The sequence below is a fragment of the Panthera onca genome, chromosome A1 (genome assembly GCF_046562875.1).
Source record: "Panthera onca isolate mPanOnc1 chromosome A1, mPanOnc1 haplotype 2, whole genome shotgun sequence".
In the NCBI taxonomy this organism is placed as follows: domain Eukaryota; kingdom Metazoa; phylum Chordata; class Mammalia; order Carnivora; family Felidae; genus Panthera; species Panthera onca.
Window position 1 is genome coordinate 40,723,266 of NC_138339.1, and position 17,375 is coordinate 40,740,640.

At 42.4% G+C, this 17,375-nt stretch overlaps 1 protein-coding gene across 3 annotated transcripts in view; it reads right to left on the reverse strand.

The window, feature by feature from the left end:
* ARL15 (ARF like GTPase 15) overlaps positions 1–17,375 on the reverse strand; it is a 552,301-nt gene that overhangs the window by 525,050 nt on the left and 9,876 nt on the right. The window contains exons 2-3 of one of the 3 annotated variants that reach the window (XM_078445522.2): positions 13,966–14,158; positions 13,018–13,258 (exon numbers count right to left, since the gene is read on the reverse strand). The exons of 1 other annotated variant lie outside the window; for it this stretch is intronic. In XM_078445522.2, coding sequence (XP_078301648.1) covers positions 13,018–13,020 — 3 coding nt within the window. In that variant the 5' untranslated portion in view covers positions 13,021–13,258; positions 13,966–14,158. The remainder of the gene's footprint in view (positions 1–13,017; positions 13,259–13,965; positions 14,159–17,375) is intronic. One more of the 3 variants, XM_078445524.2, reaches the window with a different exon arrangement.

The window sequence follows — 17,375 nt, forward strand, 5'->3', positions numbered from 1 at the left end:
AAGTCAGACTACACCATCCTTCCTGGCATTCATTTGGGAAACTGCTGATTGAACATTTGCTACGTACTGGGCACTACATTCGGTGTTGCAGATACAACAATGGAAGCACTAGAATTATTGACCTCAAGGCACTTACACAAAGGTTTTTTAAAAGTCACATACATATGAACAAAGAGCTTTAATAAGGGTTACAGATATTAGTGTAGAAGCATATTCAGGTTACAAGGTAGGTACAAAGAAGGGCATGGTCAGTTCTACCTGGGCTGAGGGGTGTGGCTGTGGTCACTTTACGATCTAGTCTACTAGCTCTGAAGGATAAGGATGAGGATTGTTTTATGACCTGTGTATCTCTAATGCCTTGCATATAGTAGGTGCTCAGTAAGTAGTTTTTAAATGAACAACAGATGGTGTTGCCATAGAGCATGGGGGGTGTGAAGCAGTGTAAGCAGTTTAGCCCAAGGGTTCGAGGTCCTACGTGATTGGGCTCCTGCCTGCCTCTCCTGCTGTGTCTCCCATGCGCTGCTCCCCTTCTGTCTTGCTGAGGAGTTTGAGCTTTAGCCTGAAGGCAGTGGGGGCCCACAGGGGAGTCTTAAGCAGGGCTGTGACATAATTAGCCTGGTGTTTTAGAAAGAGAACTCTGGCTGCAGTGTGAAGGACGGATAAAAAAAGGATGACTTAAGCTGGGAAGATCATCATCAGTGGTAGTAGTTCACGTGGGATAATAGACAGGACAATCGCCTGGTAAATTTTCAGGGCCAACCCCAAACCATTTGAATCAGAATCTCTGGAGATGGGATCCAGATGTCAGAGGTTTCTAAATTGTCCTGGTGATTCCAATGAGAAACCAAGGTTCAGAATCACTAGCGGAAGTTTAGCTAGTTGCAGAATGAAAAAAGGAGGGGCATAGATACACGGCTGTTAGATGTAGAGGAAGCATAATTAGTTAACAGAGCAGAAGCAATGAAGATAGAGAAGGAATTGAATTACTCACAGGTTGTGGTTGGAGTCATGGAAATTAGGAGATAGAGTGACCAAACTTTCCCATTTGCCAAGGAGTATCATGGTTTTATACTGAAACAGGTCCCTTATCCCTGGGGAACTGATCACCCTACAGGGAAACATCACCATCCAAGATAGGCAGTGAAGGATCAGAGTGCGGCTGGGGGGGAAAGATGATTAATGTTAAACACGGGTAACAGCTGCTGAGTATTGGTGACTAACACAGACCTAAAGCTCACAGCTGAGGATCAAGTGGACTAAAGACCCCACATTCTAAATTGCTAGGAAGACAGCTGTTGAGCCTTCTATCCCTCAACAGGGACTAAGAGGAACCAGGAAGCAGAACCAGCACCACCATCTCATACCCTACTATGAGGTCGAAAGGGAGAAGGCTGTTGCCTTTTGTGGAAGTGCACCACTCATGTAGAACTGTTTATTCCCCAAACAAGGGCAGGGGTGGGTCTGGGTTGCTTCTCCTCCTCGAAGTCAAGGGAGGGAGCTATCAACAGGACTGCTCATAGGTTTGGGGGTTTCAGTCCCTGTCTGGATAGTTATGGGGTGCTAGGCTCACTGTCCAGTTCCTGTGCTACCAGGGTAGAGGATAAGAGGATAAGGATATTGGAAGAGATGGCATAGAGGGGGGACTGCAGGGGCAAGACTGTCCCCACTCAAAGCCCAAGAGATTTGGAAGATGGATCATACATAATCCTGAAGACCTAGGGGTTGGCTGGGGTGAGTAGATCATATTTAGAGCTCTGGTTTTATTTGGGAAAGCACAGTATTGGGTGAAAAGGGGTACATATCAGAGGAATAGGACACCGGGCTGCCAGCTCGGGAGCTGGGCCTGAAATTGAGAATGAATCCCTTTCATAAGGGGCCCCTAGTACCTTGAGATGCTTCTTGGGAGCAAATCACTTGTCAGATGACATTGTCAGTCTCCATCTGTCCACACTGAGCACAAGGACAATGAGCTGGGTCCCACAGGGCACTACTCCCTTTCTTATCCCTCCTCCCTAGCCATTATCTGTAAGGTATGTGATGGAATAACACTGGTAGGTGTGTGTGAGCTGGACCACATCCACACCCCCATTTTGCTGTAGGGATTAGGACAGGAGGTGAGACAGAAGACAGCCATTAACTGCATATGAAAGTAGAGGTTTGAAACAAATCACTGGATCTTGAAGATAGAAAGTCATTGTTTTAACAGCCATCAGTAACTCTTCTAAAAACTGAGAGTGACTGAAAAGTTATAGCATTGGGCTAAAATCATTAAGGAAGTCCACATTCTACGGAAGAGGGGATTTTGACACAGCAGTTATTGCCATGGCATGAACAACCTTATGGAACAGCTTAGGTAGTGAGAAACTGAAGCCTTCTGCCAACAGCGAAGTGGATGCTCCAGGCACCTCAGAGGACCATGGCCCTAGTGGATAGCTTGCCTACGACCTCATGGGAAATCCTGACAGATCCTGGAACTTCCAGTCACCTGATCTGCTATGACCTGGATCTTGCTTCTGCCAAACATGACTTCTGTTGCCTTGAATAAGAAAGGATAAATATCAGGCCCAAGAGAGAGGCCCAAGGCCTTGGAAAGTTGGGAAACAAAACAGACTATAGTTGGGTCTGTCTCCTGTGCATGCCTGAGTCTACTTCTTCCACCAATACTGTGATACCCCTGCATGGCAGGCTGTGCTTCTACAGACAGATTTAAAAATCCTTAGATGCTGTCACTCTCTTTCAGAGGCTTTTAGTTAATGGAATTAACTAGCTTATTTATCACTGGAATAGGGGGTAATTTAAAAAACAAACCTACATTAACTCATTTGGGGAGGACAGCTGCTCCAAGATTCCAGAGGAGAAGGGGAATTAAAAATCTGATGCAAGTCTAAGATATTTCTTTGCTGAAAGTTGCCCGATGTCTAACTCAATTGAAATGAGTGTTTGGAATATATGTGAAATTAATATAAAGTTTCCAAGTTTCCTTGTATTTTTTTTTCTAGATTTTTTTTAGCTCTATGACTTTCCATTGAACAAACTTAATATAGAAAGGCTTGGTAGGCTAAGGTTACAGAACAAACATAAGTCTTAGTCCTGTATCTCACAGATAGATAGTATGTGCTCTTTATTCATATCCTTGAAGATTAAGGTTTAAGTAGTTTCATCTTGGGGATGTGTTTCATACAGGATGAATCTGGATGCCTTTTTCTATATATAATTGGTACCATCAGGACTGAAATTTTCCATTTCCTCATATGAAAATAATAGAAGCTGCTTATTAAACAGATCCTAGACCAGGAAATGTACGGGTATTATAATGAATAATTCTAAGCTCATTATGATCTTAATTAACAGGTGAAGACTCAGGACAATACTGGAACTGATATTAACCCTGATAGCATAGAGTGCAGGCCTGATCGATTTCTATGGAGTCATTATTTAGTATATGGGATAAATTTAATGCAAATCACTGCTAAATATAGCCATGTTTGTGGAAAAATGAATTATAGCACAATTTCATACCAGAAATAATACTATCAAGATCCATCGATGTTACATGTAAAAATGGCCCCTTTCCTAGGCATAAACACTTATGTCAGGATCACCCAAAAAAATTAGTTGATGACAGTCACCCACAGGCCTAAGGTATAAATATAGTTCCTTTATGAACTAAACCATCTTGTTATATCTGGCCCTTAAATTATTACACCACATTTAAGCAAACAGGGTGGGGACTAATCAGATTAAGTGGAATTTAAAAAAAGCAATCTAGCTAGCTGTTTTGTTGGACTCTATTTAGCTGTAAATGACATTCAGAGTTGTTGCTGGTATTTATCCTACACTTATAATGTCCCATCATCAAACTGAACTGCCAAATGCTCTATTAGATGGAATAACTTCTTTGGGCCTCTGGTCAGGATATCAGTTACTGGCATTATGGAAATTTTCTTTATTTTATTTAATCCTAGTCTGGGTTCACAGCTTAAATTAAGTCCTTGTTGTGCAACTGTGTGACCATGGGGAAGGTATATGACTTTCCTGATCTCCAATTACCTCACCTGTGAAATAAGGCTAATGCTGTGTAATTCACAGGTAATATACCTAAAGCACCTGGCACAGAATGGTGCCTGTAGTAGGCACTGAAGGAACAGTGGTCACCATCAAATAAAGCATGTCAGCAGGTTTGATTTGAAATTTATTTCTACTTTAGATGACTTCACGATAATAAACCTGCAACAGAATGTTAGTTCCTTTCACGCCTCGCCTCCTTAAACACACAGGAAACAAAGCAAAACACTTAGGGATACAAGACTAGATAGTGTCCTCTAGTGGTACACAGGCAAAATACATGAAGGCTATTTTCTATCCTTTCTTCCTTTCTTTATTTCTTTTCTTTCTTTCTTTCTTTCTTTCTTTCTTTCTTTCTTTCTTTCGATTCAGACTGCAATTGATCATGGAAATACAATGTAAAGCTATAAGGTGAAATATAATTAATATTTGGAAAGGATTTTAACTTTCACATCGTCCTGTACCACAATAAAGAAAAACCTCCTTGTCTATTAAAATACAAATTATAGTTTAATCATATGAGCAATAAAGTCATAGAGCCAGAAACTATTTCTTTTTCAATCAAGTGTGAGCCTCTTTGATTCATTTTTGCACTCCTGATCAAGTATTACATAAAGAAATTATGTCAGTAGTTCAGTGGAATGAATTCAGAGTTCCTTCCAAGTTCATGTAGTAGTACATAATTTGGTTATTTCACAGGATTTCTGATAGTTTAGAAAAAAGTAAATGTGCCATAGAACCTTCTCCAGTGATTCTAAGTATTAGATGTCAGTCACCATCCCTTAACTTGCTATTATCAGAGCTGTTCCCAACCAGCTCTGATCTCTCACAATCCCCATTTCTACCAACACTATTGCCCTTGAAATTCAATCACAGCAGTATCAGATAGTGATTAAAAGCATGAATTCTGAAGCCCAACTGGTCTAAATTCCAGATTTACCACTTATTGGCACTGTGAACTCTATGCCTCAGTTTCTTCATCTATGAAACATGAGTGTTAATACCAGCTACTTTGTAGGGTTGTTATAAGGACTGATTAAGCTCATATATGGAAAGTGATTAGAACACAGCCTGAACTTATTATTAGTGAATAGCTGTTATGTGCACATCTTTCTCAGTAGTACAGAGATTGCATGAGAGGCTTAAGATATAGGTCCTGCCCTCAAAGAGTTTAACAGCTTGCATCAAAAGTCCTTGCGGGATTGGTGGTAGGGGGTGTTTTATCCCACTTCTTGGTTTGTAGGAGGAGGACTTTTCCTTAAATATACCCCTGGCATTCACATGCTTGTTGTCTATGGTAGAGGTGGGCTGATTTCCCTGGAGTGGAGTAGCTTTGGGGGCAACTACATGAGGAAAAGATACATTTCCCTATGCAGTCAGAGGCCCACTGGACCATCACTCAATAGTATATCCTACAATTCAGCTCAGCCAAAAATAAAGGTGATAATGTGGGCTCTACCTGCAAACTTCTTGGTATAGTTCTTCATTTATTGAGAACTCAGTTTGAAAAGCAGAGACCTATTTATTGAGGGAACCCCTGGAAACCCCAACAGAACACACTGACTCACAACAACAATTCACTGCTAATTTGTATGGTGTGGACCTACCATACAAATGTTTTCAGAAAGGAGAGTTTGGAGTAGGCTGGAGCAATGGGAGAGACTTTCACAGAAGTGGGACTCAGGCTGGTTCTCAGAGGATGGGACTGAATTTGGATGAGGGGAGGGAGGTAAAGGAATCCTGTAAACAGAGCAGTTCTTTTCTCAGACTTAACAGGAGTCTGTACTTCTGTGCAATTGGAATAAGACATAAAATATTGGGTAAAATCGGAAAGTCGTATTTCTGCTTGATAACTACATGGTGACACAGCCAAGCTATGGCAAAGAATAGGTGGCAAAGAAGTTCCTCGCCACCTAGTTTTCCAATCACATGTGACCAGTCAGGAATGTTCTAAGTACACGTGTTAGGACGCTTACTCTTTACAACAACCCTATGATAGAGATAGTATTATTTCTCCCAGCTGAGGATACCAAAGCATAGAGAGGGGCAATTTGTCCAAGGTCTGTAAGAGCTAGAACAGGGGTTTGAAACCAGGCAGTCTGATCCTGGACTTCATGCTGTCACATCATTCTGCTTTGTGATTTCTCAGTCCAAGAGACAGGGTTGTGGTGGTCCTTCCTTGTGAAGGGGCTCAGAGAAGAGACCAGCCTGATCAGAGTGAAGGTTGGGATTTTGGAGGCTGTAAGTTGAGCTTAGAGGTAGGTGGGGCTGGTAAATGGGGGTTTTGAAAAGCCAGGCACAGAGGTTTGGAGGTGGAGACTAAAAGAAAAGATTAATCCTATCATCCTCCTGCTCAAGGACAATTCTATATTGCTCATTGTATGAAGTGCAAAGATTTCAAGGGTTTCAGTTTGGGGGAATGGACACTGTGTGAATATGAGGAGATGGGAGAATGAAAAAAACAGCTTGATCCTTTATGCCTTGGCTGGGCCACGGATGGGCAGGTCACGGCAACACGTGTTCTCATCCTTTCTTTCCAAGGGCCTGCCTAGAAAACATTCAAGGCTGGAGGTATGAATCTGAGATTTTATACATATACCTAAGAGCTGAAACCATGAGATGTGAAGCTTCCTGACAAAAAGATGACAAGTACGTAAAAGAAATATTGATGGAAGAGGGAACGTGGGCAACACAGTGCTGTGAATGGTAACACAGTTAAAGAAGTTCTGGTCAGCTGGTTCAAAGAGGTGGTACAAAGCCAGGAAATTTAACAGTGAGCTTGAAAACAATGAAGAGAGGAAATGAAGCTTGGCTTCTTCCCTTACAACACTGTTGCATCAGGTAAAGAGAAGGATGTCTGGTTAATGTTAGCCCATGTTATCATATGTGTATACTCTTTCCTATATGAAGGGCATGGTTATATTATTGAGAAGATATTTGATCAGTCCAGTCCTCCCCAGGAAAGTAGAAACCATGATGACCACTTAAAACAGGTGATTTAATGCGTGCAATATTTAATGCAGATGATGGAGGAGAGGAGGACAAACAGGGGCCAGTGAGGCAACCCAGAGATTAGGCAGGCGAGAATTCTACCACTGAACCACCAAGGCTGCAGCCCAGAGATTAGGAAGCCACTTCTATTCCAAGTCTAGAGGGTCAAGAGGAAGAGGCAGTGTTGCTAGAAGTCAGAGGCCAGTTTTACCCACAGACCTTGGTAATGGTGGGCTTGTTGGAGGGGAGAGCTGGATGATGAAGAGCAGCAGGTGAACAGAGATGGGGAGATACTCTGGTTTTTCTCTTCTTCCCACTCAACAGTCTCCCTCCGCCACATCCAGTGGCCAAGCCCCATTGGACATTAGCTGACTGGGGAGCCAGGAAAATGCAGCCATCAGAGGTCAGGCCCCAGGATACAGAGCAAAGCAGGGAGCCTGGCAAGAGGGCACGTGAGGACAAACATGTCCCGGACCTGCATGGTGCTCTTGTAATGTTTGGTCTGACGTGGGGATGATCTCCTCATACAGAGGAGCTAACGCCCACCTGGGTGAAGTCACTGTTCCTCTGGACAGTCACCAGAGTCCTGTCACCCATCTTCCCCTACCAGAATCCAATTAGACTCATTCTTCAGCCTCAGTTATAGAACAGTCAAGTTGTGCAATGGTGGTTCTCATGGTAGGCACATAGTCTCTTCTGCATGTTAAGAGGCCTCTAGAGCTAGAGTGAAGGGTGATGGAGAAAACCCCATGAGAACCTCCCATCCCCTGCCTTCAGAAGCTGTGAGGGAGTTGCTCTGCTCTGAGACAGGCAGGAGAATGGCACCCAACCTGGGGTGCTGGAGGTTTAAGAGTTATGGTAGGAACAGGGACCTGCACCTCGCAAGCTGAAGGGTTTGTTTCATTTGCCTTCTCTTATGTTTTCTTTCACTATTGTGGTAAAGTAAAAAGACACTTGGACCTCCTCATGTGGCGCTGGTGTTAAGGAGATTCATGATGAGTGGGGTGGGTGGTGGATTTCCGTCCAAACTTGTACCATAGCTCTAGAGAGGCAGTAGGTGCCTGGGGCCAGTGTTGGTGGGAAGACTGACATGACAGAAGCCCAAGAATAAAATGACATCCAGAAGAGAAGCTCCCTCTGGAAGTAGCTGGTTATGTGCCCTGACTATATAACCCTAACACTAAAGCTTAGTGGTTTGTGGGTTTCATAGCTAGTAGTTACTGAGCACTGTCCAATGCCATGTACCAGTATAAATACTTTGCCTGTATTAATTACTTTAATCCTAATAACAACCCTCTGAGGTAGGTGCACATGACAGATATGGAAAGGAGGCTTAAAGGTTCAGCAACTTACCCTAGAGAAACTATAGAGCCAGGATTTGAATTCAGGCAGGGTTTCTCCAGAGCCTGCATAATTAACCAATACAGGGGAATCTGAGTACCTTAGAAAGCAGAAGAGAAGATGTCTGAGGGAAAAGAGACAGAGAAGCTTCTGGAAAGGGTAGAACGAAAGGGGGAAGTTTTAGGAGAAGATGGGAATGACTGGAGGGGAGAGAACAAGTGACTGATTAGGGGAAAGTTTATGTGCCATTCCAGATTACATCAGCCAAGCATGGAAATCTATGCGAGGATATGGAAATCATCATCATACAGGCTGTGTCTAATGATTCCAACCCATAGATTCCTTGTCTACTGTTGTCTAGTGCTTCTGTTGGTTCTTATTCATGGTCTTGTCTCCTCATATTTCTGGCTATCATTGAATGTTGGGGTTGTACTTGAAAATAGTTTATAGAAATATTTTGAAGCTGAGACTTCTATGAATCATCCTCAGAAATGTTTGCTTCTGAGCGGTGCTGGGTATCTGGGATCAGCATAACTTAAGTTCAAGCCTTGAGGTTTTGTGAACCACCAGATGATGATAAGCCAAGCCTTGTATGAGCTGGTTTATTTCTGATTTACACTTTCTCCTATGGCTGTGGGAGGCCTTTTGGGTCTCAGGCTAAAGCAAAGGATTACTTACCATGGAGAAAGTGTTATAAAGATAATGAGAGAGCAATTAACGGATTGCTATGAATTCCTGAGTTGATTCTGTATTTCCTCTCTCAGATCTCTCTCTGCTTCTATCAGTAATGGTGATTCTGGGCTACTGATTGATGCCAGTGGCATGGCAAAAGGTCAGGGTGGGGAGCACAGTCAGTAAACTGGAGAGACAGGAGTATAGAAATGGTTGAATGGAGGGGCACCTGGGTGGCTCAGTCGGTTAAGCGTCTGACTTTGCCTCAAGTCATGATCTCATGGTTCGGTGTGTGAGTTCAAGCCCTGCGTTGGGCTCTGTGCTGACAGCTCAGAGTCTGGAGCCTGCTTCAGATTCTGTGTCCCCCCCCCCCCCTTTCTGCCCCTCCTCTGCTTGCACTCTGTCTCTGTCTCTCTCAAAAATAAACAAACATTAAAAAAAGGGACACCTGTGTGGCTCAGTTGGTTAAGTGTCCGACTTCAGCTCAGGTCATGATCTCGCAGTCCATGGGTTCGAGTCCCACATCGGGCTCTGTGCTGACAGCTCAGAGCCTGGAGCTTGCTTCAGATTCTGTGTCTCCCTCACTCTCTGTCCCTCCCCCACTCATGCTCTGTCTCTGTCTCTCAAAAATGAATAAATGTTAAAAAAAAAATGGTTGAGTGGAAATTCAGTGGCGAGCTTTTAGAAAGGCCCTGAACAGTCTAGCCTTACTCTCTCAGCTTACAAAAACAAAATTCATAATGACAGTGTCATAAACTATGATGTTCTCTCATATCATGAAGAAACAATGAGGATGAAGAGAAGGCTTCAGGGGGGCCCCACTCGGGCACAAAAGGGCCTGGGCCAGTGGGCTCCCTGGCCTTGTTTTTCTTGATATATCTATCTCTTGGCTGCTAACGGGTCTCCCAGAAGCTGATAAGGGCAAACTGAATACCATGACGCAACAGTGTCAGGGGCAGAGATGTTCAGGATCTAGGATATGACTTCATCTTATTTCTAAGCTAATAAATTAGCCTGTTACTGTTTCATGAATGCTGGCAGAAGACATCTACTTATACTTCAGAGAGAAAAGACTTTAATACTCAGGGCACAGCAAACAGCATCACCACCAGCACATTTGCATTGGTTCCTCTTGTTCCCCACCTCCACCAAATCCCACAGGGGCAATCCAGCAGGGCCCAGATGGCCACCTGCACGTGCAGTGAACTGCATTACAGCAGAGGACACTGAGCTTGGGTAACCCATTGTTTTATAGCCAGCAGTAAACAGCCTCCCCTTTGTCCCAGAGGGAGACCTTACCTCATGCCTCAAGGTTGCTCTCTGCAAACACATCCTGACAAATGGCCTAGATAAAGTGTGGCCAGGGCCTTAGGGCCTTGGTTTCTTGACATACCAAGCAAGTATGTGCAGGGATGTCCAGGGATCACGGTAGATTACCTTTCCAACAGAGCTGGTGGAGAGGGATTACCTAAAATGTGCATAATCTAGAAAAAACTATTATTTTCTGTTGTATTCTCTAAATTTGGGTCACCCAGACTGGGTCAAAGCCCCAACTGTTTGGATTCTGCTATGTGGTCCCAGTCTGTCTATCTAGCTCACTTACTCTACTATTCTCTCCTGAAGCTTTTCTCCTCATTTTAATAAGTTGTGCTTGTTTTCAATTATGTTCTTTCATATGCTCTGCTTATTTAGAAAGCAGCACACACAGTGGAATGATTGCTGATTTTAGCATTAACAAATCTGTGTTTAGGTCCAAAGTTTACCACTTGTCAAGAGACCAACACACCCATCAGGCCACTCAGGTAGTAAAGGTGGGATACCATAGTACCTCCCGTTTGTTTAGTGAGTTACACTTCAAGATTGCCATTTTGAAAGTCAAATTTCTCCTTATCCCTCTGCTCTCTTTATCTCACTTATAGACACTGTCTATCCATCCAGATTCTCCATCTTCATGCCTTGGTGTCACCAAGGCTTGTCAGTTTTATCTACTAAGTATTATTCTCTTCACCCTTTTCTCTCCCTGCATTGTTTACATTAATCATGTTTCACGTGGAATCATTCAATAGTTTCCTCAGGCTTGCCACTTTCAATGGATCTGTCTTACATTGAGTGATCCTTTCATGTCCCTCATTGCAAACGACTCCCATCCTCATACAGCACGGTTTCCTTATAGCATGCGTTTCCCTTCACTCCTTCTACACCTCACCTTGTATTATTTTACATACAACATTCCTGATTTCCTGTATTTCTCAGCACTCACCATGGTGTTTTATATCTTTGTGCTTCTGATGTTTTCTCTGCCTCAAATACTAATCCTCTCTTTGACTAAGCCCTTTTCCTTTAAAAACTCAGGTCTTGTAATAGACAAGGACATGATACAAGAAAAGGAAATCAGAAGTATAATATTGGAAAGGATATTGTCATCCAGGAAAACCCAAAAGAAACAACAGAAAAATTACTACCAGCAGTACGACAGTTCCATAAGGTAGCATGGTCAAGATTGTACCCAGGAACGTCTATCAAATGGGGAATGGGACATTTCAATAAATTACGGTACATCCATATAATGTGATGTTATGGTGCTGTAAGAAAGAATGAGGATACTAAACTCTGACACGGAAGTAGTTCTAAGATACATCATTAAATTTAAAAAACAAGGGGCAGAGCAATGTGTATAGTGTGCCTATCTGTGTAATGAAGGAGGAGGGATAAACATGTTTGTGTAAGGGAACTCTTGAATAACAGCAAGGTACTACAAAAGTTTTTGTTTTTGGATAGGGATAGTGAAGAGGGTTCGGAGTAGAGACTATGGGAGAGTCGGTATGGGAGCAAGACATACTGTATACTCTATGTTGTTCAGTTTTGAGTCCTGTGAATTTGATACCTATGCAAAAGACATACACCAAAAACAAAAGAAAAAACAAAACCTCAGCCATCACCTCTACTCTTCTGTCTCCTTCAGATGAGAGGAAGCCCAGAGTGGTGGCCAGAAACCGAGACTTGGCACCAGGCCGACCTGCACTTACCAGCTTTTTGACCTTGGGAAAATCATTCTCCTCCTTTATAATTTGGGAATGACAATTCTCAAAACAACCTTTCTGAGTGAATATTGAGTATGATAATGTTTGTAATATAACTAACACAGTGACTTACATAAAATCAGCACCTGGTATTTTATATGTATACACACACACACACACACATATAAGTATACACATATATATTTGTCTAGATTAACATATGCACTTGCATATATATCTACACATATGTGCATTTGACTAACACACTGTACTGAAATGATCAAATGATCTGTTTGTGTCTATTTCTCTCCACATCAACTCTCCTTGTCCCCATCCCCATAGGCTTCTATGATTTATTAATATTTTTATCTCTGGTACAGGCACATTTAAGTGATCAAGAAATATTTGTTAAATTGTTGGTGAACTAAGCGTGGCCAGTTCTTAAGACTCTCTGAACACAGGGAAAAAAATCAACAGAAATATCCTGAAAATTTTCAGTCAAGTCATACTAACCGCTAAGGTTGGTATTATTGCAACTTTCTTCTCTCCCTATACCTTGCCCCTCCATGAAGACCAGAAAAGTATTTATAGACCAGTCGGAGCCAGAGATGGAGATTCTTTTCTATCATAGGTTCTCATTAGAACCAGTTGAGGGTTGAATGAAGGACAAATGCTGTGCCTGAGTTGCCCTTCTCAGTGCTCCCCCCAGCAAGCAGCTCCTCCAAGACACTTAAAAAACTTCAGATCCAGACCACACTTCAATTCGCTGATCCCCTTGGCTTAAAATTTATAGAAGCCCAGATTCCAATAAATAGCACAAATAGGCAATGCACAAACAGGAATTCTTTGGATTCCTCTAAAAGAAAAACTGCAGTTTAGTTAGGCAGGTCTGTGCCCCCCTTTTCCTCCCAGTAGGAGTTTGGCTTACCATTGAAGCTGGGTCCCCTGAGAGTCCGCTGGGGTACAGGAAAGCCTGACTAGCTCACTGGGGCTAGTCTCTTGCTCCTGAGAGTTCAGCTTTAACAGTCCACCTGGCAGTGCAAATATCCTTTCCTTCTAGACACAGAAATGACACGGTGTTATGTCTTCTGCCGGCTCCCAACCCGTCCTGCCTCGTTGCATCAAGGCATGAAGCTTAAGCCTCTTATGTGCTTCCCAGGATAACAATGCTGTTTAAAAAAATATTTCAGGTTGGTAATTTTTCTGCATGTCTGATTTAGCCACCAGACTCATCTCCAGATATTTAATATAGAAACATGAATTTATAGAATTTGTATAAATTTATATATGAATATAAATTTATAAAGACCCTCTACATATCCTATTTCATATATTAAAAGGACTCTTTCCTATAGAATTCATTCACAAGATTTCCTAAAAAGAAAACTGTCCTTGTACACTTAAAATATTTTATTTACCTGAATCTTATTTTTTTTTTTATTTATCCGCTATAAAACCAGTATCTTTGAAGTAAGTGTACGTGTGTAGTACCCTAGATTAAATGGATCTAATATATGCTTTTTCCTTTTAAAATTCTTCTCTAGGTGTAGTTCTGAGTCAGGTTAGACATAATGGCATTTAGTGGCTCTATAGATCTTTAAGCAAATTTGTTGATGTCAATATTGTCTCTGCCACTGAAAAGGCATCTGATCCATTCTGCTACACCCCCCCCCCCCCCCGATTTTTATAAACATGTTCTCTCAGCTGGGTCAATATGCATAGAATGGGATGGGGGAAATGTTTAGTGCTAAGCAGTCTGCCTTCTCTTATTATGACAGGGGACATTTAAATGACATTTGTCATTTTAAGGGAGCAGAGTTTTTCTCCAAAGGAGGAGCTGGTCCAAAGCTTCTCTGGGGAAAATCAATTATACTACCTTGAATGGAAATGGGCATTTCTCCTCCAGATGTCTGTTGTGCTGTGGTCTGACCTCCTTGAAGATCTTAAAGCATTTCCAGGAGAAATAAGTTCATGCAACGCAGCATCGCTTCTCAGGGCTCAGTTGTTTTCTCCAGCAAGGATTAAGGCAGGTAAGAAGTAACTTGGACTTTCAAAATCAGTGTTGCAAACTGGAAGCCAATAGTGCAAATGTTGCCTTCAGACACATGTCATTTGACTCACACAATATTTTAAAAATCAGGACATTTTTACATACAAATGAAGATTAGTTGTTTCTTAGAAAAATCAAGCCATATGGCAATATAGGGCCTGTATTCTGGCATGTCACCAAGGGGCAGGGGCCCAGTCTTTGTCCTCTTTAGATGAGGTGCACTCTCCTCAGGTCACTACAGGCCCCTGACTCCCCACCCCTCTGGACCCCTCCACTAGGCCTGTTTACATGACTTGCCTGTCCCATGCAGGCATTTGAATTGATGACTTCTTACTTAAAATGTTATCTATAGCTCATATTAAAGCATCCATCTCTTATGTTTACTTTTTTAATGTTTATTTATTTTTGAGAGAGTGTGTACAAGTGGGGTGGGGGTAGAGGGAGAGAGGGAGAGAGAGAATCCCAAGCAGGCTCCATGCTGTCAGCTCAGAGCCCCACACAGGTCTTGAGCTCACGAACCGAACAGTTAGATCATGACCTGATAGGAAATTAAGAGTTGGACATCTGGGGTACCTGGGTGGCTTAGTCGGTTGGGCATCCACCTTCGGCTCGGGTCATGGTCTCACGGTTCGTGGGTTTGAGCCCCGCATTGGGCTCTGTTCTGACAGCTCAGAGCCTGGAGCCTGCTACAGATTCTGTGCCACCCTCTCTCTCTGCTCCTCTCCCATATTCTCTCTCTCTCAAAAAATAAATAAACATTAAAAAATTAAAAAAAAAAAAAAAGAATTGGACACCTAACCCACTGAGTCACCCAGGTACCCCTCTCTCATGTTTAAATAATAGGTCTGCTTTCTACCCAGCCCATGTAGATTAGATTGCTAGATTATCCTTACAGAAATCTAATTTGTAATTAGCAATACTCTCCTAAATTGCTATGTTGATTAAATTCTTAGTGTGATAAATGTTCTATTATGTACATATTGTTTCTCTTCCAAGTCACTCCCTGTCTTAGACAGTAGTATGTTTTGATAAGTGTCTTTGAGGAGTTGTCACTATATTGTGAAAATCAGTATTTAGTAAAATTTCACTTAGGTTTTTTTTGTTATTCTTTTAGGTTTGCTTGTTGATTTACTTCTTTGAATTTTATTTTATTTTTAATGACTTATTTTTAAAATATTTTTATTCATTTTTGAGAGAGAGGGAAGGGGAGGGGCAGAGAGTGAGGGAAACACAGAATCAGAAACAGGCTCCAGGCTCCGAAAGCTTTCGGCACAGAGCCCAACGCGGGGCTTGAGAACCTTGAGATCATGACCGGAGCCTACGTTGGAGGCTTAACTGATGGAGCCACCCAGGTGCCCCCACTTCTTTGAATTTTAGATTCTGCTGTAATCTCTGACCTCCAGGCATGGTGAATGAATGGAGTTCTGATATGTTAATGAGATAAAGGTCTCATTAGAATTAATCAGAGAAAGACAGGCACAGAGAGAGGCTGCAGAGAGAGCCAGCATTATCAGCAATAAGGGAAGTAAGGGTTCTCTCAGAGCACTAGGTTCTTTCCCTGGAGTAACAGAATGCTTCCCTTCCCGCCCCTCTTCCTAATCTCCTACATTTTAACTTTACAAATGACTTTTTTTTTTTTAACTAAAGGAAAAAAAACCCAGCAGATTCTTTCCACTGCCACATCTAGGAACTAAAAATTACCATGTTTATCTGGAAACACATCCTTCAATTCTTCTCCTAAAGTTGGCTACTGTTCGTGTTTATATTTCCTACAGCTACTACACATCTTATTACTTCCAACATGAAATATTTGAGTATCTCCTGTATTCCTGCCATTAGGACAGCCACAGGGAAATAGTTATGAACCCAGGATAATGCCAGTCTGTGAAAACCACCACCTCAAACTCTTGGAGTGCTCACCCTGAAACTCATGTAAATGGGGCAGATGGACAGATTGGTAATGAATAAGTAACACACTGGTATAGATGCCACAAAACAGGTATGAACAGAATGCTCTGTGAACTCAAGGGAAGGGATAAGTTATTCTGCCAGGAGAAGCTTCTTGGGAGAAGAGGAACAGGAGTTTGAAGGATGACTAGTTTTGCCCAAACAGGAAGAAAAGTGGGTACTCCAGGCAGAGGAAAGAGCCTATGTGAAAGGCCCAAATCTCGATGCACATGTAGCCTGTTGAGGAAATGATGGGAAAGCTAGTATGGCTAAAGTGAATAGTAATACCAGAGCATTTCAGAGGACGTTTGCAACAATCCATTACAGTAAGAAATGCAGCTGAAACTTGGGTGGTAGTAGAATGGATGAAGGGGGGCTAAATTCAGGGTACAGGTGGAAGATGAAGGAACGGTAGCAGTCAGGGGCAACTGAAGTTTCCTCTGTGGGAGCATCTCTGCACGCTAACAATATTAGAGGGAAAAACACAAGAGGCAGCACATCTGGGGTCAGCCAGCAGGGCTGGGACACTAGGAGTCTGATGAATGATCTCTTTGGTGAAATCCAAATGGATGGTCTTCATTTTTTTTTCTGATATGACTTTTTCCCTCTCTTCCTTGAAATGCTTTTCTCTTATTTTCTAATACATCGCCTTCCTACATTCCTTTTTACCTATGTGATCCTTCTTTCTCAGGCTTGCAGAGGAAAAGGAATGACTGAGGGAGGCTATCTGTTGTCAGCTCACTGTTCGTATCTCATGTCTATGCTCTTTCACTCTGGTAATTTTCTATTTCACAGCCCCTCAATTACCACCTATGGACTAACTTCTAACTCCATGTCTGCCTCAATCTTTCTCTGGGTTCCAGACTTTTGTGCAACTGCCTAGGACATTTCCATCAGGGCACAGGCACTTCAAACTCAACATCCAAAACTGCTCTCATCTTCCCTGGCTCTCATGGATGTCTCATCTCAGCCAATGGCCCTCCATCTACTTGGTTTCTGACTCCTCTCAAGTCTAAGTTCCATGAGACCATATTTCAGTCTTGGTTACCACTAACACAGTGAGTGGCTCACACATAGCACTCAAATATTGGTACAGTAAATGAATGAGGCAGAATGGGCTCTTATGTGTCTGGTTTCTGTCAACCCTCCTGGGAAAAAATGTCATCCTCTACCTTTCTCCCATCCCACTTTAGCTTCAGTTAATCAAATTAGTTTCCATTTGCTTCAGAAAGCCTTCCCTGACTACTACCCCACCTCCCTGGTCTGCTAAGTTCCATAATTTCCTGTAT